Raw genomic sequence first — 15,048 nt, 5'->3', positions numbered from 1 at the left:
TTTAGTCTCGTAAACGTTAAAATATCATTTCATTTTTTTAATGGTATATGTTTACCCACATATTTAATAAAAAAGTTCGAAACCTTAAACAACTTTGTCGAAATAAATACATGTAAAAAAACCATTGCTCGAAAACTTTGTCAAAATAAATACATCTAAGTGTTAGATGCCCAATAAATTTTCCTAACCCATAACTAACCCAACCATAGTTTGTCCTAATAGCATACCATCGAACATAAATGAAATGCAATTGGGTTGTGCGTGTTGCACAAATATTTCCCGTCAAGAAACTGCAAATGAATATCGAGCAACGCTCACGTCGGGATAATTCTAGGGGAAGCGGGCCAAAGAAGAATGCTTTTATAACAAATTCTATGGAACACCCAACTGAACGAAATTGATAGAAAAACCACATCATGTTGATGTGCATAATATTTTAAATATTTTAGTACGACAGGAGTTCTGCAAGTTTTGGATTGGCAGCATGAGATCCAACATTGTTTCAGAGGTAAGTTTATGAACTCTTATAAGTTTTATCACTCTTAAATTTTTTTTGGGATCTGGGTTCTCTTTCTGTCAATGAATAGTGATATGTTCTGGTTTGAAACAGAGGACTTAATTTGGTTTCTGATCGCGTTGGATTAGGAAATTGTAGTCTCTAGGGATTTTATTTATTTATTTATTTATTCACGTTTTTGGGTGTGGCTTTTAGTGGTCGAGGGTGGCACTCGCAACCAGAGGTCAATTGTCTAGGTTCCATGAAGTCGCGGCACATGCTTCAGTTTTCAATGATATGAACAGAACCCGGGTATATTTTGGGTCGTTGTAGTTCTCAATAGTTCAGTTATAGTGTTGTTATCTTTCATAGGTCCACAGTAGGGAACTGGGGTTCCTAAATGTAGCAGGCAAGTCTTGCGCTGTTAAAGCTCGCACCTTGTAGTAGGGAGTAGGCTAGGACAGGTTTCAGCTATTAAGATATGTCGGTTCCCTTTTTCTAGAAAGGATTCGTGTCTGCTGATTGCTGGAGATTGCTTCTTATACTTTTTGTCTACTTGTCATATCATTGCCCCAGCTTGAGGATGGTGTTCAAGTAGGAATGCATATCTGTTAATAATAGGGAGCTGAGGGTTAGGTTTCTTTCATATCTCAGGGATCAGATTTGGAGGCCTCACTGCTCTTCGAAGGCCATTTTGCCCTGTCATAAAAGGGTTCATAATATTTAGTGGTCGCCACAAAAGTTTACTCCAGAATTCTGTTCTTCAGAGAATGCAAATGTCTCCTATGTAATGAACAAGCAATCCGAGACGAAAATCATGTCGTTAAATTATCGCGGATGTGATTAAATTAGACAAGCATTCAATGCATCAATTTCAATCTAGGGAGCTGAAGATATTGCTGAATTTCCCAGTCAAGTATACAGGGTGTTGACGAGCGATGTGATTAAATTAGACAAGCATTCAATGCATCAATTTCAATCTTGGGAGCTGAAGATATTGCAGAATTTCCCAGTCAAGTATACAGGGTGTTGACGAGCGAAGTTTCTTATTCTTTGCTGACAACTTTCTCGAATCTCATGGGGCGGTGAGATAATGGAACGGTGCCCATTTATTGCCCTGAATTGGATTATAACTTATGTACAGCAGATTTGTATTACTGAAATAAAAGAAAATTATATACAGCAAACAAATGAAAGAGAGGATATAAACAACATGCACATCATATAGCATAAATAACTTGAAATTTAAACAATGTAAAACCAAAATAACAATTGAAAATATGGGCAGATTTTATAATAATACTCTGCTAGCCACAAGACTACACGAGTATGTCTTGAAAACTGACATAAATCAGCTGACAATTTAAGCCACAAATGCCAGTAAATATGCTCATGAAATTTAATAACATATACTAAATTTTTTGGAGATATATATCAAAAAGATGAAGAATGTCAATTGCCGATTTTATTAATAAAATAGGAGTACAACATACTGTTTTGGCCAATTCCTCAGAGAATCCAGACCAAAAATCAATTCTGAAATGTCTAATATGTTAATGACTCATGCATAGACACTTGAATGTCAAAAATGAAATAAGACAGCCACTTGTGCTCTTTTGAAAAGATTGAATTAGCAATATATTCTGCAAAAAATGCAATAGTTAGCACTGATATAACATATATCATACCTTCTAACAGCACAAAATGTTGAAAAATGTGTAACTAGGTTCGGTCTTCATTAGTATGAAATGTATACTTGTAAATATAAAATGAAAAATAAATTATTATTATTATTGAAGCATGGGTTTCATGCTCAAGTTCTTTTATTTCATAGGTCAAGCACCCATTGAGTGCTTCTAGGGTTTGTCCTAGGTATAAGAGTCATTGTCATATATGGAAGACCCTATGGGCACATTGTATATTGTAAAGAAAAAAATATTTTGTCTTGAAAGTGTCAAAATACCTCGAAGATCAAGTTGGCCTAATGAGCTGTCAGGTCGGCGTACATGAAAAACAACGTCCACCCTTGAAGAAGCCTATATATAAGAGGAACTCGTCCTTCATTTGAATCATTCACTCTCTCATCTCTCATGCGAATAAGGGAGCAACAAAAGGTCGAAGAAGAGAAGGACAAGGAAAGTCGAAGTGTTTGGGTCTCTCTACATTCTTTTGGGAATGCGAAGTTAGGGTTTCTGCACTGGGGAAGTCTAAGGTTCGATTTTGGAAGCAAGAAGAGCAAGAAGGCAAGCGAAGGTCTCTGGGGGTTTCTTACCAACCCTATGATCCATATCAAGGCAAGTGAAGTCAAGGGAAGAGTAGTTAGAGGTAGATCGAAGTCTCCTAGAGACGAAGCAGCAGTTGCTGGGCAACAAAATTTCGGATTTACTGGGAGGTCGAAAATATTGCAACTGGAGGTCGAGGAAGACTTGATCTTGGAGGGTATTTGTCTGAGTCTAGGTCACAGTATTCCTCAATTGAAAGATCTGAAAGATAAGAAGAGATTTTCGGGTTTTCCCCTCAAGAGGAGGGTTTTTGGCCCTGGCTTGTAGCCTATATACTATGTCACTGTTCTTACTGTTTTGGTAGCTGTTTGATGTGTTACACATTAGAATAATAAAGATCAAAGCTAATAAGTAAAAAAGGTAACACAGACAGTGGTTATGCTTCAATCTAAAGGACTTAGTCTTAATTTTTGGGCAAAAGCAATTAATTATGCAAATTATATAATAAATCGCACTCCTACTAAGGTTTTAAAGAATATCACTCCAGAAGAAGCATGGAGCTCAATTAAACCAGATGTAAGTCACTTTCGTGTTTTTGGAAGTGAAGCATGGGTCCATATTCTAGATGAGAAACATAAAGCTTTAAACCTAAGAGTGAAAAATGTATTTTTGTTGGATATTCTGAAGATGTCAAAGGATATAGACTTATTCCACTTAAGTCCAAAAATGTTATCATTATAAGAGATGTAAAGTTCACTGAAAATATATCGGCCTACGAGCTTAGTTCGGCGGATGTGCCACCTCTCTCTATCTCTTCTACTTCTAAAAATATTTTTTCTTCAGATGATGAAAGCGAGGATGACAATCCTCCCCCACCTTCTCAGGATCCTTCTTTAGCTCCTCAACTTCCAAAATGGGTCTGTGCTACTCGGGATGCAGTGGGTGATCTTGCCGGTGATCGTACATACTACAGATCAACGATGTACACGTTCTCAGTTCGATAAAGCCTCTTTTTTATTGGTTCAAGCTTCAACGAATTATGATCATGGACCAATCAGGTGTTAAGCCACGGATCAAGTGTCGGCAATACCGAGGAGAGAATGAACCGTCGGATCACTACATATCGTGATCGTCGGATTGGAAGTTACAAAAAGTACATAGTAAAGAAACACACTTTACCTAACTCTACACTAGACCAAGTTATACTCAACTATTTCCTATTTGTCGGAATATCCTAACATCCCCCCTGAAGAACAACTTGGGATAGGATTGAAGGATGTACAAATATGACACAATAGGAGAAGGAAGGAGGCACTAGAGCCTATCCCCCCTTAGTGACAACTTCCTGAACTCCAACCATAAACCGAAGTTTAGTAAACTTCACCTCTGTGAGAGCCTTTGTAAAGATGTCTGCACCCTGATCATCTGTTGAACAATATTTCACTGCAAGAACATGGTCGTGAATGAGCTTTCCGATGAAGTGCATGTGCAGTTCAATGTGTTTGCTACGTTGATGTTGGACTGGGTCTTTGCATAGTTGAATGGCACTTTGATTATCACGCCAAAGTGTAGTCGGATGCTGCTGCTGAAAGCCAAACTCTGATAGGATCTGACGAAGCCACAAGGCTTCCTTACTAGCTTCTATGGCACCATGATACTCTGCTTCTGCTGAAGAAAGAGAAATGGCACCTTGTTTCTTGCAGGCCCATGTAATAGGTCCTGAACCAAGAGTGAACACATAACCTGTAGTAGACTTCCGATCATTAGGGTCACCAGCCTAATCGGAATTAGTGAAACCAACCAATAGAGGAGATGCTTCGGCACTGTAATGAATCCCAAACTGAACTGTACCTCGAACATAACGAAGTATTCTTTTAGCTGCTTTCCAATGACTTTCATGTGGGTTTTGCATAAACCGAGCAACAAGGCCAACAACAAAGGAAAGGTCAGGACGAGTATGGGTTAGATACAAAAGTTTTCCTACAAGTTGAGGGTATAAGGTAGCATCAACTTCAGGGGAAGTACAAGTGACTGAAAGTTTGGCTCCAGACTGAAAGGGAGAAGGGTCTGGCTTACAGTCTTCCATGTGAAAATGGCGTAGAAGATCACATGCATACTTGGATTGGGAAAGGAAAATACCTTCCTTGGATTGCAAGACTTAAAGACCAAGAAAATAATGCAAGTGTCCTAAGTTTGTCATTTCAAACTTCTTTTTAAGGTTGGACTTCACATGGTTGATAAGGTTGGGATCACTACTAGTGAGGATAAGATCATCAACATAAAGAACAAGAATGATAAGGGACTTGCCCACTTTCTTGGTGTAGACAGTGCTGTCAAAATGACGCCTAGAAAAGCCAGTTTCTAAAAAGAAAGCTATCCATTTTGGCATACCAAGCCCGAGGAGCTTGCTTGAGACCATAAAGGGATTTCTTAAGCCGACATACAAGGCTGGAGTTTGTTTGTATAAAGCCAGTAGGTTGTTCCATATAGATTTCTTCATGCAAGTCCCCATGCAAGAAGGCAAATTTAACATTCATCTGATGGACTTCCCATTTGAAAGAGGCAGCAAGGGCAAGAACAAGGCGGATATAGTTCATTTTGGCAACAGGGGAGAAGGTTTCAGTATAGTCAATGCCTTCAACTTGTGAAAAAACCTTAGCAACAAGACGAGCTTTATGTTTATCAACGTTCCCATCTGGTCCATACTTGGTTCTGTAAACCCATTTGCATCTAACAAGTTTTCGTCCCTTTGGTATAAGAACAAGATCCCATGTATCATTTGCCAATAATGAACGATATTCTTCATTCATGGCTGCGTCCCAATCTGGATGGCCTGAAGCTTCTGCAAAGGTGTCAGGATCATAATTCGTTGAAGCTTGAGCCAGTAAAGAAGAGGCTCTATCGAATCGAGAATGTGTACGTCGCTGATCTGTAGGATCACTGGCAAGATCACCTGCTGCATCCCGAGTAGCACGAACCCATTTTGGAAGCTGAGGAGCTGACGGAGGATCCTGAGAAGGTGGGGGAGGATTGTCATCCTCGCTTTCATCATCTGAAGAAGAAATATTTTTAGAAGTAGAAGAGATAGAGAGAGGTGGCACATCCGTCGAACTAGGCTCGTAGGCCGATATATTTTCAGCAAACTTTACATCTCTTCTAATGATAACATTTTTGGACTTAAGTGGAATAAGTCTATATCCTTTGACATCTTCAAAATATCCAACAAAAATACATTGTTCACTCTTAGGTGCTAAAGCTTTATGTTTCTCATCTGGAATATGGGCCCATGCTTCACTTCCAAAAACATGAAAGTGACTTACATCTGGTTTAATTGAGCTCCATGCTTCTTTTGGAGTGATATTCTTTAAAACCTTAGTAGGAGTGCAATTTATCATGTAATTTGCACAGTTAATTGCTTCTGTCCAAAAATTAAGACTAAGTCCTTTAGATTGAAGCATACAATTAGCCATTTCCTTTAAGGTGCGATTCTTCCTTTCAGCTACACCATTTTGTTGTGGAGTATATGGAACAATATGTTGCATTTGAATTCCATTCTCAGTGCAAAAGTTGATGAATTTGTTGTTAACATATTCTCCGCCATTATCAGATCTTGGCTTACGAATTTGATGTCTAGATTATTTTTCAACAAAGGCCTTAAAGGCCAAGAACATGTTAAATACTTCACTCTTGAGTTTTAAGAAGTATACCCAAGTGCGTCTGGAGAAATGATCAATGGAAGTTAAGAAATACTTGTAGCCAGAGAATGAAACAACTGGAAGTGGACCACATAAATCACTATGCACAAGCTGTAAAGGGGCTAAGGCGTGCCAAGAGGCACTTTTTTCAAAACTATCCCGATGATGTTTTCCGAGTACACATCCGGAACAAACACCATCTTTGCAAGATACCATTGGAAGACCTGTCACCATATTTTCTTTACATAGATTTTGAAGGGAGCGATAGTTTAAGTGACCAAATCGCTCAAGCCAAAGTTTGCTCACTTCATCGTTATGAGCAACAAATACCGAGGGAAGATTTGATGACCCAAAGTTGTGAAACTTATACAACCTTGTAGAATCATCAGCAATGCGAGTAGCTAAAATCTGTCTAGGATCTCTTAGGTCCTTAATTACAACATCGTGAGGTGAAAATTCAACGATTTACCTTCACCTGAATGAATTATCTGATATACAGCTAAAAGGTTGGAACACATAATACATCATTAAATTGACCATTGTCTCTGAACAGTTCCAGTCCCTACAACACTAAGAGATCTATCATCACCAACATATATATTTTTGGTGTTACAATCATTTAAAGAAGAAAACATGGCTTTGTTTTTGGCCATGTGATAAGAAGCTCCAGAATCAATGAGCCACTCATGAGAATGAGAAGAAGAAGATACATTTAGCGCATAGCCAGATCGAGATGCTTAACAACCACATGCAGAAAGTGCTATTCCTGAAGATGAAGTTGAAGTTGAAGAGTGCTCCAAATGGATGTTATGCTTCTTCATTGCTGCTTCCAAGGCTTCCATCTTCTTAAAGCATTTGGATTCTAAGTGGCCATCTCGATTACAAAAGTGGCAATGTCTATCAGTCTTCTTCCCTTTGTTTTTATTTGCTTTATCACTTTGTTGAAATGATTTTTCATTTTGAGACTAGAATTGCTTAGGACCCTTGTTTGGTTTAGGACCATTCCTTTTAGGATACAACTTCTTAGGATTCTTTGAATTTGGTTGCTGCTGAGCGGCTAAGGCTTTCTTAGAAGAGTTTCCGAGATTAAGAAGACCAAAATGTAAGAGTTTTTCTTGTTCTCTTATTAAAGAATCACAAAAGGAATCAAAGGAAGGGGACTTGTAGGCTTGTCCTTGAGAAATGAAGGCTTCTCTTGTAGAATGGAAGGTGGAAATAAACACAGAGTAGGCTGGTCCCAACTTAGTAGGAATGGAATAGATAAGGTTACTATCTTCTTTCTTAACCTTAACACCTTCCAAGAGAAGTCTAAGGGTCTTGAACTTGGACAAAAAATCTTCAATGCAAGAAAAATTATTGGGGTCTAATGTAAGCAACTCATTTTCGAGTTGATGGGCTCTAAGTTCATTTTTAATTCCAACAACTTTAGTGATCTGTTTCATTGCTTCATCAGGAGTATCAAGTTCTGCAATATGGAATTTAAGATCTGGAGAAATAGACATCCCTATCAACCCACGTGCTTGATCTTGAGTATTTTCCCATTTAGTTGCCTTATCTTCATCTTTCGGTTTGGTTTCTTCGCCTGAGGCTATTTTGTAGAGACCTTTACTTCAAAGTAAATCCACAATGTAGGACCACGATTGGAAGTAGTTGGTGCTGTCAAGAATAACTTGGCATGGACTTTCCATTTTTACAAAAACTGAAGCTATAGATGCTGAAACTAAGTGTTCCAATGGAAAGATCTCGAAAAATTAGGTTGGTTAAAAAAAAACGGCTCTGAAAATGGCTTCCGGATGAAGAAGTTATGGTTTTTTGAAGAAAAGTTGATGAAGATGCCGACGAAGTGCGGGAATGTGCGGAAATGAATGATAATGTTATATTAAAAAAATCCGCCCCCCTTCCAAACTTTATCTAATTAGCTCAACAAAAAGAAGACTTGAACTTAAGACCTCTACTCTCATAAAGTAGCTTTGGACCAAGTGAGCTAAACTAAAAGTTTAGTAATTTTTGGAAAAGAGGAAGGGGGTTTTTTTTTTTAGTCACTGAAGCTTTGGGCCGCGTGCTTACTTGAGAAAGCTGTTTTTTGCTTACAAAACAAAAAAAAACAACACCCAACACGAACATACAAAAAAACAAACCTTACGGCTTGAAGTTAGCTTTAGCCGGAAACTAAATATTTTCCTCAATGTTTCTGATTTTCCGAGATCACACTAAGGCGCGGTGGAAAAGAGCATACACATGAGAAAAATCCTTCCTCTCTGTTTTTGATTTGCCCAGATCGCACAGAGTTGCGGGGCAAAGAGCATATGCAGAAATGAAAGGTATAGATCTGGTAATAAAAAAAAACAAAGAGCTAAATAAACCGAAATAAACAGAGAGAAAATAACTAGAAATTGCAAATAAACACTGTATACCTCCAGATCTTAAAAATGACGTAGCTAGGGCTACAAGAAACCTTTTCGCGTGAAACGAAAGGGGTTCCTCACTGGAACAGATGCTCCTAACACAATAGAGCAGTCCTCTTAGACCGAAAGCAGTTAGAAACAATAGATCTAGGAAACGACATTCGGATGCAGTTCTACTGGCTTCAAATTTGGATCACCACGGATGCGGCCCTCAAATAGCTCTGATACCATGTAGGAATTTACAGGGTAAGTTCCTCAGATAGAACACCAAAGGACACCGCTCACACACAGATCACAGATCAATACACCAGTATTGTTGACGTGGTTAAAACCTCAAAGAGGGAAACAGTCCATGACCTGAGCCAACGTGGCCACTTCAGGCAATTTATTAATAAAAGAATGAAAATTTACATAAGCTTCTCTCATGAACGGTTACCCTACAAATGACCATCCTTGCTCTTTAAATAGAGATCATAGACCAATCGGGTGTTAAGCCACGAATCAAGTGTCGATAATACCGAGGAGAGAATGAACCGTCGGATCACTACATATCGTGACCGTCGGATTGTAAGTTACAAAAAGTACATGGTAAAGAAATACACTTTACCTAATTCTACACTAGACCAAGTTATACTTAACTATTTCCTATGTGTCAGAATATCCTAACAACAGTTATCAAGTTAAGAGAATTAACATATACATTGCCCTATTGAATTCTCAACATGGTATCAGAGCTAAGGTTCTCTAAGGGCATCATGAAGATCTCCTCTACAATGAAGAAGGTAATCAAAAGGATGAAGGTATCACTCAAAGAAAAGGATGAAGGACTCTTCTTAGCTCTTTGTGGGACATTCCAAGACGAAGATATCTGGGTGATTGATAGTGGTGCATCAAGACACATGACTGGTCACTCCCACCAATTGAAGACCTTGTCAAAAGGAAAATCCGCATACTCTGTGGAACTTGGAGACAACAAAAGCTATCTAGTGAAAGGCATTGGATCATCATCTATAAAGCTTGAAGATGGAAGCAACATCCACCTCAACAACATTCTATTCGTTCCAGGTTTGCACAAAAATCTACTTTCTATTTCAAGCTTAGAAGATAAAGGAGATAGAGTAGCTTTCATTGATGGAAAAGTAGTTGTATGGGCTAAAGGCACAAGCATAGAACAAGCAAAAGTAATTGGCATTCGAGAAGGAAGGCTCTACAGATTAATATCTCCCATAAATCATGCCCTAGTCCACACTGAGATTAGTCCATGTGAACTTTGGCACCGAAGGTTCGGTCATTTACATTTCAAAATTCTACCAACTCTAAATTCCATAGTAGATGGAATCTAAAGGAGGATCATGAATGTGTCTGCAAAGGATGCAAAGGATGTGCATTAGGCAAGAATACTAAGAGACCATTTGGAAGCAGTGCTTTACGGTCGAAAGAAATCTTGGATCTCATTCACTCTGATGTATGTGGCCCTTTGTCTCCCAAATCTTTTTGAGGTCATCTCTATTATGTCACATTCATAAATGATCATTCAAGAAAGACCTGGGTTTTCTTAATGAAAACCAAGGATGAAGTATTAACTAAATTTCAAGAATTCAAAGTAGAAGTGGAGAGAACCTTACAGAAAGAAGAATCAAGATACTAAGATCTGATAATGGAGGAGAATATACATCCAAAGAGATTATAGCATTCTGTAAGGAATCTGGGATTAAGAGGGAGCTGATAGTTCCATATAATCCCGAACAAAATGGAGTTGCAGAAAGTAAGAACTGATCCATTGAAGAAAGTGTAAAAGCAATGTTACACGATCAAGATCTACTGAAGTTTCTGTGGGGTGAGGCAACAAAAACAACAGTGTACATAATCTACATACAAAATCGATGTCCTCACAGATCTCTAGACAACAAGACTCTGGAAGAAGTGTTCACTGGGAAGAGGTCATATGTAGAACATCTTCGAATCTTTGGGTGTCCTGTGTATATACATATACCTAAAGACAAAAAAAAAGAAGCTGGATCCTTCTAGTGTGAAACGTACATTTGTCAGATATAGTAACTCATCTAAAGCCTATAGAATCTACATGAAAGATGGACATCACATTGAAGTTAGTCGTGATGTCATATTTGATGAAAGCATAGCATTCAAGAAATCAAAAGAACTTTCTATAGATTCTGATGACGAAAAACTTCCTATTTTGAGGAAGAAGCTGACACGAAAGAAGAAGGATCTCACCATGAGGAAGAAGGAACTAGTGAACCTGTTCAACCTGTTGTCATTCAAGAAACAAGGAAAAGACCTAACTGCTTGAAGTCTACACTAATTGATGCAAAAGGTCATGGGGCAACTCAGGGATCATTTAGAGAAAGTAAAAGACCCAAGAGATATTCTGGGTATGCTGCATAGATGATGAAGTTAATAGAAGTGAAACCATCAACATTTGAGGAAGCTATAAAACATCGAGAATGGAAAGATGCCATGAATGAGAAATATCAATATGTAATGAAGAATGGAGTCTGGGAGAACGTACCTAGGCTATAAAGCAAGATTTGTGGCCAGAGGTTTCTTTCAACTCGAAGGCATCGACTATGAAGAAACATTTGCTCCAACAGCAAGATATACTACAATTCGATCATTAGTCTCTCTGGCAGCATCAATGGGATGGAACATCCACCAAATGGATGTCAAGGCTACATTTCTAAATGGCACAATAAATGAAGAAGTCTATATAGAACAACCCTTGGGATTTGAAGCAAAGGACAGGAAGGCATATGTTTGCAGATTGAAGAAGGCACTATATGGCCTCAAGCAAGCACCAAGGGCGTGGTATGCTAGGATGGATGCATACCTACAGAGATTAGGCTTCACGAAAAGCTCTGCATCAAGGTTGTGAACAATGAACCTGTAATCATTCTTTTGTATGTAGATGATCTTCTCTTGATAGGTGTAGAAGGTCGAATTGAAGAATGTAAGAAGCAATTGGCAGCAGAATTTGACATGAAGGACCTTGGGCTGATGCATTACTATTTGGGACTGGAAGTTTGGCAAGAACCTAATGAAGTCTATTTAGGTCAAGGAAAGTATGTGATCGAGATATTGAAGAAGTTCGACATGATGGACTGTAAACAAATGACCACTCCAATGATCACTAACTTGAAGAAACTAAGAAGTTCTGAATCAAGCCCTGTGGATCCTTCCAGATACAGACAACTCATTGGCTCACTAATGTACTTAGTGAATACTAGACCGGACATATGTTTTGCAATAAATGTACTCAGTCAGTTCCAAGTGGAGCCGAAGCATGACCATTGGATAACAGCAAAACATATTATGAGATATCTACGAGGAACCATCAACTACTGCTTGAAGTATGATAGAAGGAACGATGTTCAACTAATTGGTAATACAAATTTTGACTGGGGAGGCAGTGAACAACATGGGAGAAGCACTGCGGGAGGATGTTTCAGCTTAGGATCCTCTATGGTCTCATGGATAAGCATAAAACAAGACACCGTTGCGTTAAGTAGTGCTGAAGCTGAGTATGTTGCAACATGCGAAGTCAACAGGGAAGCAATTTGGTTAAGGAAGCTGCTATCTGACTTGTTTGAAGGACTGATGAACCCTACAGTGATACATTGTGATAACACCATTTGTATTTGTTTGTATGAGGACACAATGTTTCATGGGAAGACAAAGCATATCAACAACAAGTATCACTATATACGAGAGCTGGTACAAAATGGTGTGGTGCAGCTACGATATATCTCAATTGATGAGTAAATAGCTGACATATTGATGAAATATGTTAATTTTAGATAACAATGGTATGTTCTATGCTTAAGAACAATTTTACTTCGATTTTCTTACTAGCCCAATATCAATATCCAGATTAGCAATCACATCAACATGACAGTAAAATGCAAATATAACATAAACAATAACAGTAGAAGACAAGCCAAGACAAGAGGACACAAGATATGGCACTAGCCAGGGATAAACCCCAATGTGGGGAAACCCTTGATCAATTCTTCTTATTATTCTTCAAAAGTTCAACAGAGAGAGAGAACAATATACAATATTCACTTGCCCAATCAAAGTGAAATCTGACTAGTCAAACAGCAGTAACAGAAAGCCCTAACCAGAAAGTCAATGTTGGTCAACAAGGAAGATTTTGACCTCCAAAACAATTTGGTCAAACTTGGTCAACTCGGCCTACAACTAGTCAAATTAGCCCAAAAAATAGTCTGAAATCATAAAGTCAAATTTGGTCAATGAAAGTCAACGTTGCAACAAACCCTTTTGTTGTGAACGCTGGTCAAACAACCTCGATTTCTGTGCCCAAAAATGCGGCCTACCCAAGTAGAGATCTCCCTTACAAAACCATAGTCAAAACAGGTCAACATTGGTCAAAACAGCCTTCCTGCAACTTCGGTCAACGTTGGGACAAAAACCCTTCCTTCTTCGCACGTGTGGAGAGCTGCCTCAGAAATCCGTACCCAATCAACAAAGGAGAGAAGAATGTGAGTGAGTGAGGTGACAAAATGAGGAGGAGGCTCCTTGAATTTATATGCAACATTGTGGGCTTGAGGGTGCAAATTAGATGGCTGGCCGACCTTGACAATTTGTCCGTAATCAAAATAAATTTATAATTCCATTTGTACATGTCAGAATGGGATGATCTTTAGATCAATCCTACACCTCCCGGAGAGAGGAATCTAATTAAAATATTAGTTGTCTCATATGAGATGTCCAAGGTAAAGTTTGGCCCTAGTTGCCAAATTTAATATTCCCTAACAATCTGTACCATCCCTAGCTCTGCTGTGCTCTGCTGAACCATGAAGAAAGAAGAAATGATCGAGAATGTATCATACCATTCTCCACTGACCCGAAGTTAGTCTCCAATAATAGAGTGTGTCATACCACTCTTAACTAACCCGAAGTCAGTTTCCATTGATCCCAGATCAATATCAAACATCCCAGCATAGGGAGTACGGTAGTGCACAATGCGTCCATCGATAGTACTATGGTCCCTATCCTCATTTCCCTACTGATTGGCTAGATGAGAGGTACTTCCCATGAGTCCCAGACTGCATGGGTAGGATGTGCCCGCAAGAGAAGGTGAACCACTCATCCTGCTCATATGCCATAGGAGAAGGTGAATCGCTCATCCTATGCATATCTCAACATGGGGTATCACAAGGGAAAGTGAACCACTCACCCTATGGTCGCTCATTGCTCCAAGAAGTACCCCAAGCCCCCCAAAGCTCCCAGAGCTCAACATCCATCTCATACGGGGCCCTCATAAGAGGGTCTCTCCACGACTCCAATTCGTTCACGGAAGGTTAAGAATTTGACCTTCCCTAGTGTTGAAGGAAATGTAATTAGGTTCGGTCTTCATAAATGTACTTTTGATATTTATATTTATTCAAGAAAAGAAATATTATTCTTATAATATATGTCAATAAGTTTCTTGCTCATTGAAATAGGTCTAGCACATGTTAAAGTGCTATAGGTGAGTCAAATAGTCAAAAGAAAATGTTGAAGACCCTTAAGGGCATGTTACACCATGTATATATTTGTATAAGAGTCAAAGAATATCCCTCCAAGCAAAGTCAAAGTCCTCTCCATGCAACGACATCATCAAAAGAGCAAAAACGATGCAAAGGAAGTCAAGTTGGCCCACTGTCCTCAAGTCGGCCTAAAGGAGGGACAATCCTCTATATATAGAGGCTGTCCACTCCTCCAAAGAAAAACACACTCACCTTTGAAATCAACGAGCAAGAGAAGTCGAGAAAAGAGTGAAAGAAGCTGAGTATAAGGAGCCTCTAGTGCAGCAAAGAAGGAGAAGACAAGACTGAAGTTTAAAGGGTTGTTCTAAGGGTCAAACATAGTCACACGTGCGAGAAAAAGAGGCCTCTCTGTGGTCATAACAACAACAACATATCAGTCCCATATCTCTCATTGTTTGGGCTAGAAACTAAGGCCTATAAGGCCTCCCACTATAGCGAAGAAGAGACTCTCTCAAGCGAAGAAGAAAAGGGTCAAAACCTAAGGGAAACCTCCCACACATGCAAAAAACTAGGGCTGTAGTGCTGTCACATCAAGTCTGCAACTTCACATCAAGAAGGAGCTCGATTGGTTAAGAGAAGGAAGGCATCATCTTATGTGAAAGAGTTCACTAAGGATCAAGGAGAAATATCTCTTCTAGAACTAAGCATAACAAGGTCTAT

The 15,048-nt window shown here is 38.9% G+C and overlaps 1 protein-coding gene across 1 annotated transcript in view; it reads left to right on the top strand.

The window, feature by feature from the left end:
• Window positions 1–261: 261 nt before the first annotated feature.
• RBL15 (RHOMBOID-like protein 15) overlaps window positions 262–15,048 on the top strand; it is a 330,258-nt gene continuing 315,471 nt past the window's right edge. The window contains 1 exon segment of the mRNA XM_089378613.1: window positions 262–508. Coding sequence (XP_089234739.1) covers window positions 485–508 — 24 coding nt within the window. The 5' untranslated portion in view covers window positions 262–484.

Source organism: Pinus tabuliformis, chromosome J, assembly GCF_031772625.1.
Source record: "Pinus tabuliformis cultivar Carrire ecotype Pingquan chromosome J, CPIR1, whole genome shotgun sequence".
Classification (NCBI taxonomy): Eukaryota; Viridiplantae; Streptophyta; class Pinopsida; order Pinales; family Pinaceae; genus Pinus; species Pinus tabuliformis.
Note: the sequence above shows the minus strand (reverse complement) of the source record. Positions and strands in the feature narration are given on the sequence as shown.